This window comes from Pseudopipra pipra, chromosome 8 (genome assembly GCF_036250125.1).
Source record: "Pseudopipra pipra isolate bDixPip1 chromosome 8, bDixPip1.hap1, whole genome shotgun sequence".
NCBI classification, from domain to species: Eukaryota; Metazoa; Chordata; class Aves; order Passeriformes; family Pipridae; genus Pseudopipra; species Pseudopipra pipra.
In genome coordinates this window covers 29510973-29521432 of record NC_087556.1, presented here as the reverse complement: position 1 = coordinate 29521432, position 10460 = coordinate 29510973, and the positions used below count along the sequence as shown (strand labels likewise).

General features: G+C 38.9%; 1 protein-coding gene across 1 annotated transcript in view; it reads right to left on the bottom strand.

Moving 5' to 3' along the window:
- Positions 1-5795: 5795 nt before the first annotated feature.
- TRUB1 (TruB pseudouridine synthase family member 1) overlaps positions 5796-10460 on the bottom strand; it is a 28885-nt gene continuing 24220 nt past the window's right edge. Inside the window, exons 5-8 of the mRNA XM_064663415.1 lie at positions 10193-10265; positions 8892-9031; positions 7720-7776; positions 5796-6330 (exon numbers count right to left, since the gene is read on the bottom strand). Coding sequence (XP_064519485.1) covers positions 6116-6330; positions 7720-7776; positions 8892-9031; positions 10193-10265 — 485 coding nt within the window. The 3' untranslated portion in view covers positions 5796-6115. The remainder of the gene's footprint in view (positions 6331-7719; positions 7777-8891; positions 9032-10192; positions 10266-10460) is intronic.

The following is a 10460-nucleotide window of genomic DNA, read 5'->3' as shown; positions in this document are numbered from 1 at the left end:
TTTTACTGCAACAGCAATCTGCATAGCAAAGATTACTGAGAATTAATCTTGTTTTCTAAATACATTTAGTGTTTGTACACAATGTTCCATTTACACTGGAAATGGGTACTGTGTACCTGCAGAACTTGAAATAGTTTTGTTGATCCCTAGGACAGCCAGCTGCAGGAAATGATTTACTATGACAATACCACTCACAAAATAAGTTACGCTAAGGATTTACGGCAATTCAATATAAGCAAAGCAAAACACTGCTTTTTGAAGGGCATCACGGAAGACTATCTTTTCAACTTTGAAATAAAAATAAATGCCTTTTTTCACATCAGCAACAACCTCTCATGCATTTCCACATAAAAGCTTCTTAAGCTTTGAAATGGTGTATTTAAGGTAATTGTTTTATCTGCTAAAAGAAACAGAAAAGGTAGGAAAAATTTTGTTCTTTCTCTTTACCTTTCCTCCATTAGAACACTTGGTGCATTTTCCTACATAATTACCTAAAATAAGCTTATCTACTTTAAAAATGTAACAACCGAAATATGCATTTACCTCTTGCCATTCTTTTTCTATCCCCCTCCAATTTAAGCTGTAAAATCATGTTCTGAAGCCACTAAGAGTAATATGACATCTGTGAAATGATGCATTTTGTTTCTAATGCATGCACTCAGCTGCAGATTTGACTTTGGAGTACTTAATTCTGAAATATCTAAAATAATCCAAAGTCCCAGAGAAATGGCGCTAAAGCATCCAGAACTCTGTTTTCATTAGGAAAGGGTCACGGTAAGAAACGGACCAGACACTCCTCATCCTTTTCAGTTCTACTTTGTACCAGCTTCCCTGTCCTCACAGAAGCTACACAGCATCTTTGCTCCACACTATCCCAAGGCTCACATAAACCTGGAGGGGAAAGAGGCTAAGAGAGTTTTAGGATGAACTGTCTCAAACAGTAGATACGGTAATGGCATGCAAAGTGGAAAGGCCAGGCACAGAGCTGTAACCTAAGATGAATATGCCTTGTAAGAAGGCGGCCACTTTGTGCTTATACTACAATTTCCATTGCCTCATTTCTTGTCCTCCTCATCCTGTTACTCCTAACTTCTGGGGCAAGACCCACAATGCCTCTTACAGCCCAGAGTTTGAGCACAGGATTGTTTCAGCATCCACAACACACAGAGCAATGTGACATGGAAATGTCAGGGAGAGGCTGCAGCTTTGACTTAACCCACTTCTTTAACCTAGGAGTGAGGAGGGAAGAGGAAAAAAGTCCCAGACACTCACATCCATAACAAAAACATTAGGTGTTTCTCAGGTAGCCACGCTAAGACTTTCTCTGAGCCTTGGCAATGTCTCCAACACTTCCACAAAAACAGAACTGGGAAAAAATATAGTTTTCTTCTTGCAATATAGTCCATTTTTTACTTGAGCACTGCAACCATCCACCCCCATTTACCAGCTTCTTGCTTTGCCTGTTCTAATACCTGTATGATCTCAGCAATTGATTCCAGAGACAGCAAGAGAAGACACAGCATCTCATCACCCAGAGCAGACAGCAGCATCCAGACGATAAACCTGTTTGCTTGACATGCTTTTAACTATTGGTGATTTACTTAATCAGGTCTCACAAAGAAGCAAATTAAACCCACAGCTATTAGAAACAATGACTGCTTTTTAATAGAGACAATAACTTTGCCCAAGCTGGCTGAATCCATTCACTGTCTCTGTGATTTCCCTCTGGTTGTACATTGTAGTCAAACTCTCATATACAGGCACTTTAGCTTTGTTTCTGTAAGGCCTTTTTAATAAAATTAATACTATTGCAAACTCACTCCTTGACTCTGCCAAGCAAACACCATGACCCTACTCATTAAATCGTAGAGCCATTCATGCCCAGAATAGTAAATTCACCATCTATTACAATAAAAAATAAAATCCTAAGGTATCCCAAAATTTGGGCAGTTATTCAAAGTTTTATTTTCTTCTAATAAACATATAAATCAAAAACAGAACCACAGGGTAAGATGCTAAATGCTTAGTTATTGATGAAGGCATTCCTAGAATATTTTACTAATGGCTTAGACTTGATGAATATTAAAAAAAATCCTAGTGATTTTGCTTGAAAAACATTTAAAAAGTGCTCAACACACTGGCAGGAGAAATATATTATAAAGTGAAAACTACCCTTTAAATAAGGAAGAAATAGAGCCAGCCAGGCAGAGGCTGGAGGGAGACAAATTATGAAACCCTTGTCAACCCCACTGAAGCAGCAGCAGCACTGGAGCTGTCAGAGCCAAGCTATGGAACCACACTGCTGTGGATTAAAGACAGCAAGTCCAAAGTCAAGAGAGACCATATTCAGCCCAAAAAGCAGGACATGCTTATGTACCAGGACTTTCCCCATGAACAATGCTCATTAAAATGTTCAATCTGTGTCAAGGGTATATTTTAAATGGTAAATCACAGACAAGCATATTTTCTAGCCAAATTACCATATAATTCCAATTAACTACCATTTGCTTCAGCTAGGAACTTGGTACTAACTCTTCTACTACTCTCAGAAATATGGTATACACACTTCTCTCTCCCTAAATAGACTTACTGTTGCACTATCAATGACCATCAGTAATCGAGATCCAAGATCATGGGATATTTTCTTCTAAAAAAATATGTTTTTCTGTGGATACAGCACAATTCTGAAGCCTGGTATCCCTGGGATGTGCATGTTAATAAGAATATGAAAGTTAAAATGAGTATTTCCCTAGGTTCCCATGGGAACACCACCACTTACTTCCAGATCTGGATAGTTTCAAGCTACTGGGTTAAACACTTAATAAAACATATCTAAAGAAGTTATTCCTAGATTTTTCTGTGGCTTCCCAATTACTGTTCATTGGAACTAATGGCTCAAAGGGTAGAGAACCATTAAAGCACAGGGGAATTTAGGAAACAGCATGCTAGTGAGGCCAAGGACGTAGGAAAAACACTGGGAAGTAGGCAGAGGAGTTTGAATGTTTGAAAAGACAGCTCAACTGTTTAAGAAAGGAATGGAGTGACACTCACCAGTGGTTATTTATGCACTCTTTACACTGTTTTCTAAGAACACCCAGTGCTGCCTGCCATGGGTTTGCTGTCCAGCCACTTACAACTCCAACCACACATACCCAGCTTCTAAGTGAAAAACCTTCTGTAGTTCAACACAAGCCACGTGGGGAGAAGTTTGTCATCAATTTGAGATAAAGAAATTCTGACTTTATTTCTGATGCACTGGGGAAGATGAGAGGAATTCCAGGAAAAAAGATCTAGCTAAAGCTGGTGAAGTGTTGGACTTGACAGTGCTGGGTTAATGGTCAGATTTGATGGTCCAGCCTGAATGATTCCATGATTCTCTACTTGCCACAGAAGAATGAAAGCATAGAGGGAAGTTGCATTCATAAATTGACACATCTCCAGTCTTTAGAAACACTATCCACACACTGCATGTAGATTCCTGACTGTGTACAACTGCATTCTCTCCCTATGCTTTCCATATGCATTAGGACTTGCAGCCTAAACCAGAACTTGATGTCCACAAGAGGCTTTCTTTTGATTGCTACTTCATTTCCCTTGAGCGACTAGACTATGGAACAGATCCTGTCTTCTCAGGATCACAGATTTGTTAGCAATAATTACAACAGACTAGTTGCAAGTTAACCAAAAAGTTGATGAAAACAGAATTCTCCTTTTGAAATTAAAAATATCAGGGGCTCTTACATGGAATAGCAAGAAAGTCTTGGTAAGCATTAAACAAACAGATGAGATAAAAAATGTGTTAGACACTTATAACACTTCATACAAATGTACCCTATTAATACAGAGATTTCTCAATTGCACTAATTTTTAAAGAAACAAATCCCTGAAGACAAAAGAAGTAGACTAATAGAATTATATCTACTGTGCTATTTTTTAAAAATGAGAAAGATAAATAAAATTAGAACTTAATCTAGAAAATCACTGGGATAACATAAATTAGGTTCTTGGGAAAATACAGATTTGGACAATAAGAGAAGCTGTGTTTCAATTAAAGCCTTTGATCATTCAAGATAAGTATACTGGAAAATGAAATTTTCTGCTTTATTTGATTTCTTTAGGAAATAATCTATTTCTTCTCTGTTTCTACTCAAAGTACCAGAAAACCCACCCTAAAAAGACACAACTAAAGTCTCCCACTGTTCCCTTACTGAACACAAGCTTTTCTCCCAGCTCTGAAATCAAAATTTCTTATATCAGTTACTTCATCCATAGTGTATATTATATATGCTGCTACAGTGCTCTAACATTTCAATTTGCTTGTGGTATTTTCAACATTTCTTTAATTTCTTTGTAAGAATACACAAATAAAAACTGTCTGTTTACTGAACAATAAAACAATAAAAAACCCTCTATCTTCCCTCTAAACAAAATCTTCATTATTCTTGCACAGACTTCCATTTCTTATTGCATAGAAAACAAAAAAAATACTACAGATGTCTGGAAAGGTATCCTGCAATGAGAAACTTCAGGATATTTATTTAATTTCTTAGATTGAAGGTAAGATTGGGACTCGACCCTTTCATATAATACCTTTTAGTAAGGTGCAGACACAGACATAAAATACAGCACGTGGAGATTGAAGTCAAGTCAGGAATAAAACACAGGTTCTTTTAAGCAATAGAGGTAATCAGATACCAAGATAACTTACCATTGGAAGTAGCAAGACTACTAACACAGAGTCATTAAATCAAATTTTCATGTCTCTAGCTAAAAGATACACCCTAATATCAGCACAAACTCTTGACTCTACAGCATTCAGTCCCTCAGTCAACCCCCTGTACTCCAGAACCAAAGGTGCAGGAGTTGTACAAAGCCACAGAGACCTGGTGACCAGCAGCACGAAACGGTGTCAGCTGTCAGTCCATTCCTCCTTGGTGACATTGCAGTGACAGTTTCAAGAGCAGTTGTTTCAACCACTATGTTCCTCACTATGACAAGAGGAAAACAGACCCACTACTAACTTGTATGGGAATAACAGGATTAGTTAGTCATGGAAACAAAGTAGGGTGCATTATACCATTCTCAAACCACTGCCTTTTAGTAATTTTGAAAATCCCAAGGGAAGCAGTGGTGATAAAACCCATGCAATTAAGTTCTGTTGACCACATGAACTGTGGAACAGGCTCCCACTGCCCCGAGTGAAATAAAATGGCTTCAACAAGGATCTTTGATGGAGGGGTCCCTCTGTTGCCCACACAACTAGTCAGGATCAAATCAGTCAGAGCCTGGAAGCACATCAGCCTTCTACTCAATCCATGGTAGAATCCATCAAGCAATATACAGATGGCAAAAATTAACTTTATAAGCCCTATGATGGGCACAACAGTTAACTGTACTTTAAATTATGGATGGCCACCAACTGGGACATTGGACTAGAATAAGATATGTACACCTGTAATCATGACTGTCCACTTCAGAGCATTGTTAGCAAACAGTTATCTTCAGGGATTGTTTATACTTAAAAACTATTCATTTATGCTGACATTTCAGATTGAACTTAAAATATTAGCACCTGCACTTACCGTATTCTGCAAGCATTTGACTGAAAGAACAAGCAAAGGAAAAACTAAGGTAAAATGGATATATCCTGAAATGGACTTCGAGAAAGCAAACTGCCACACCACATTATTGTATCCTTCAAGTGACGGTCTTGTCATTGTGGTATTTCAGGATTTGGTTACCAGCATTAAAGAAAAAAAAGATTATGTTTTTTTTTGAGCACACTTATCAGACAATGTTTATAATTTTCTTTATTGAGGAATTAGCAATAACAGCTATCTTGCAGCTTGAAAGTTCTTTAAAAGTTTATGAAGATTTGGCATCAGTGGCAGACCCATTTACACTGTGCAAAAAGGAAAATAAACAATCAGGACACAGCAAGCACTGAATATTTTCAGTGCACGTTCCAGCCCCAGAAAACAAAAGAGCCATTTTTCTTGTGTTGCAGTTTGTCACCCTCCCAGTACAGACTTGTAGATTTACACAGGAGGCGGGACAGCACCAATCCAATCTTAAAATATCTCAATCATTCAGTCTTTTTCCTTGACCCAACTTATCACTTATCTTCACAGATCACAGCGGTTTCACCAGGATGCTCTGTCTTCAATTTTTTACGAGATGGCTCTCTGGGGAGCAGAGCTGTGCAGTGCTCTAAGGACCGGGCAATTTCATCAATTGTCCATTTGTCTTCGTGAAGGGCGTGTTCCTCCAGCGTGAACGGCCCCTGCTTGGTGCGGGTCAGCTCCTGCATAGTGGCACAGGTAGAGAGTTCTGCAGGAAGAAAAAGAGGAATTGGGAAAAAGTCCATGGATAAACTTTAAAAGCTTAACCATTTGCGGCTCACTTAAAATGTATTTTTATATGTAGCCTTCTACATTATTCTGCTTTGCCTGAGAAGGAAGTTGACGAAGATTTATCACTCATTTATATCTTCTTAAATGCAAGCCCAGGAAGTCCTTTGATTTCAGTAGATCTCTGGAGTAGTAAAGAGTTCAGAATCTGACAGAAAGTTGTCAAAAATTTTCCCAGATTTCGATCAGAATGAAAAGAGAGGAAATAATGTCATAAGATGTAAACAGAACATTCTGCATTCACAAGTGACCATGAACTATTTCTCCACAGATTTTGAGGCGTTAGCACTTCTTGCCTTCAAGAATAATTTTTGACATTTTTATCCTGTGCTGCCTATCAGGATAATATAAACTAAGATAAGGAAAAATAAAAAAATATACAAATGCTCTGCTGTGTTAAATAAATACCAGCAGGACACAATTACATAACGAGGGGGACAAAACATACCAGCAACCAGAGCTGACTTATAAGTGCACAGGTACACTAAAATAATTTCTCCCATCCTTTCTGATGCAGGAAGATTTTCACTGCATTTTCAGTTTTTTAAAAGAAACCAGTTTCAGACAGACTTTATCTTGGTTTATCATTAAAAGGCTAAACATAAGCCAGTATGATCAGAAGGCAGTAACAGAAACTTTGACTTGCCTAAGCACAAATAACAACATTGAAATTCATAGGGTTATCCAACATTACTTGCCTTCTTGAACTGCAAATGTATAATTTAAAAAAAAAAAATTGGAAATGGATTATCTATTCTCCATCATGCAGTTTGATAGATATAGAGCACAAAACAAATAACCCTGTGGGAAAGCAAAACTATTCACAGTTAAGGCAAAGCAGAAAGAAAACACTAGAAAAATCATCACCAATGTAGAAGTCTTTCCAGCAGATAGGGTTTATTATGTGCATGGTAATGTTCTGTTCAATCTCTTTTCAAAATGTGATGAATAATGTTTAAATGTTTAAAAAGACAGTGTCTTTTTTCTTCTTCTTATCCTTAATCTGAGTTAGCTTTAACACATGGAGGAGGAAATAAAAAAAATCCCCACCTTGCCCTGCATTATCTTGCTGAGTGCTATTGCCTGCTCCACTTTTATTCCCCAGCCCCCAAGGTCCCCTGGCAATTATTCAGCCTTCATTCCCCCCATGCTCCCAAGAAAATTACCTTAGTATATAAAAACAAGTGATAGCACTACAATTCTGCAAAATAACACATAGGTCTAGTTCCTGGAGATAGGCAAAATGACAGAATTTTTCCATAAACACACGCTCGCTCCTTAAATTGTCCTGGTTTTTTTTCATGCCTACCTTTGCCAATGTCACTGACCAGGCTCCTGACATAAAAGCCACCACCACATTCAACATCTGGAATGTTAAAAGTGACATAGTAAATTGCCAGTGCAATGTGAAATCTACTCTACATAGAAACCATGCCCCCACACAAATGTAAAAATGAGCTAAGCAAACAACCCAGTGATAAAATATTTATAGGATGCACCATCAATTATTCATCCTGTAACATATGTGCGGGTGAGATTGCTAAGCCAGACAGGAGGGAAAGCAAATAAAATGGCAACTGAACTAACTCACTGGAATTTAAGTACTTGCTGTGGTATGTGAACAAATGCTTCAATCCTATTCATTTTAAGCATTTCAGAAGGTTGATTCATATTTCTAATGATGAAGGCAAGTTATTTCAAGTACTGCCTAAACTGACTACCAATGCTTTTAAGATACTGCAGGTAGGCAGCTGCATAAAATTTTAAAATTCACCTTTAACTTTCCCTGCTATCTCGGGTCTTCCCTTCCCCCTCTGCCAGTGATCAGCTACTAGTCATTCAACCAAAAAGTAAGAGCTGAAGTAACACAGCACTCATACCTGCTCATCATGTAACATCTGGTCCACCAGAGGACCACAGGTCAACTAGGCAGGCAGATCAATGCAAGACATTATCTTGACCTTACAGGAGCATCAAACATTTACAACAGTTCTTTTTGGTTTATTTATTAATGTGCTTCTTAATGTACTATCCAAGTTTCTTGATGTATGACAGAAGGAAGGATGAGATCCTGCCTCCTCAACGAAGAAAGTGGTCTGACAGTAACTGATACTGGTCCCTGCTGCGCCCTGGGAGAGATGCCAGCAGGGCTGGGCATCTGTGTAAAAGAATGGGCAAAGTGGAGTAAGCAGACCTGAGACAGGAATGAGCTGGAGGTTGCAAAATCATGGACAGATGCAAATAATCCCCTGACCAGTCTCTCAGAATTTTCCCTCACTGAAAGATTACATATAATCAGCTTAACTTAAACCCAAAACATGGTGCTTTTAACGCAAAGTGAAAGTCTCTGCACATGGGCTGACACCAAAATAAGCAGTTGAGTGAAATGAAACCCATTTCACTATCTTAGTCCCATTGTGAGTGTAAATAAACACTAACAAGCTGGGAGCATTGCTCTATGTAATAAACTTTGACCTTTACCCAGCGTGAACAGTGGTGGCTGGAACTGCTGGAGAGAAAGGCTGTACACTCTCACTGGCCGAGCAGGCTTTGCTTCAACTGCTTCTCCCCTCTTCATCAGAGTTGAAAGTCTTTCTCCATCCTTCTTCAAAGCAGAATAGCTGATCAGACAGAGCATGAAAATGTGTGTCATACGGTTGTAACAGAACAAGCTTCCCATTCTCTAGATCCTGTTAATACTGGACTGGAGTAGCATTTTACTCCTCTCCAAGTACTCACAAAAAACTCACAAAATCTCTTGGACACAGAATCATCTCATTTGACAGCAGCTCTATAAACTGGAAAAGAGGAGATGGTCCTATATTTATCTCTTGCTGCACAGATTTAAAAGTGTTTCATCACTCAATTTGCAGTTTATGAAATAAAAGGGTTTCTGTCAGGGTTACAACACTTGCATCTGCCTCTAACATCCTGTCTCTCAGAAGTCTGCAGGGCATGCTCTGTTCTAGCATTATGCTGAGCTGAGCACTGGGAGTTGCTCAGACAACTCCTGTAGTTCTGCATTGCACCTTTCCTTGTCTCACACCAGGGTCTTTCCTGAACAGCAACTGCCAAGTTATGTACCCATGTTCTAGGGTGTTTAGGAAACCATTACGGAACCAAAGAAATTGATTTCACTGATTATATGGAACTTTACCCAAAGCCCCAACTTTGGTCATGACAGCAAGATGACCACAGAAAAATCAAAAAAGGTCTTGCTCAAAGAGGAATTTGAAACAGGTCACATGAAGCAGAACACGTACAGAGTTCCAGACCTTACAGGGCTTACATTGGAACCATGGTAAGTGACATATGGCAAATGCAAAGGAAAGCATGTTAGCTGAAATCACCATAAAAGCCATCTGTCACAAGCCAAGTGCTTGCACACTGCCAGCTACTGTGGCTCACCTGACCAGAAGAAATTTGCTCAGTCATTCATCACTCATTCACACTCTAAGGTTGCAGAAAACTAATTCAAAGTCATTTAAGGCACTTCCACAGAGATGTCAGGAAGATTGGAAGGCAGGACAGAAGCCATCAAGCCCTGTTCAAGACTTTTGCTGCTTGACATTTACCCAAAACACCCACAGACTCCAGGTCACCATTTGCGCTCGATCTTCAAACGAGCATGACCTGCACTTGCAAATGTTAAACTCCTGACTGCCTTGCCTCTATCCTCTTGCCAAAACGTGTCTCAATACTTCTGGGAGAACTGACTTCTGTTGGCAAGTCCTGACAGCTGAACACAACTGTCAAGATTGTCTGAATATTGTGGAACTTACAGTGGAGGGACTTGCATGATGTGCCCCGTGAACTTTTGCAGCACATTTTCAAGATCTCCTTTTGTTACCTGGTCTGTAGAAAGAAAACAGTCAGCATGTTAGTACTGATTATTCATATGGCACTAATGGCATCAATCACGTTCCACAAACAGACACAAATCAGAGTTCCCTCTCATGTGAATTTAGCTTGAGTGAAAAACACCAAAGAAAAGAGAAAAAACAGAATGTAGGTAGGAGTGTGAATTATCACAAAAAGAGTGGAACAAAC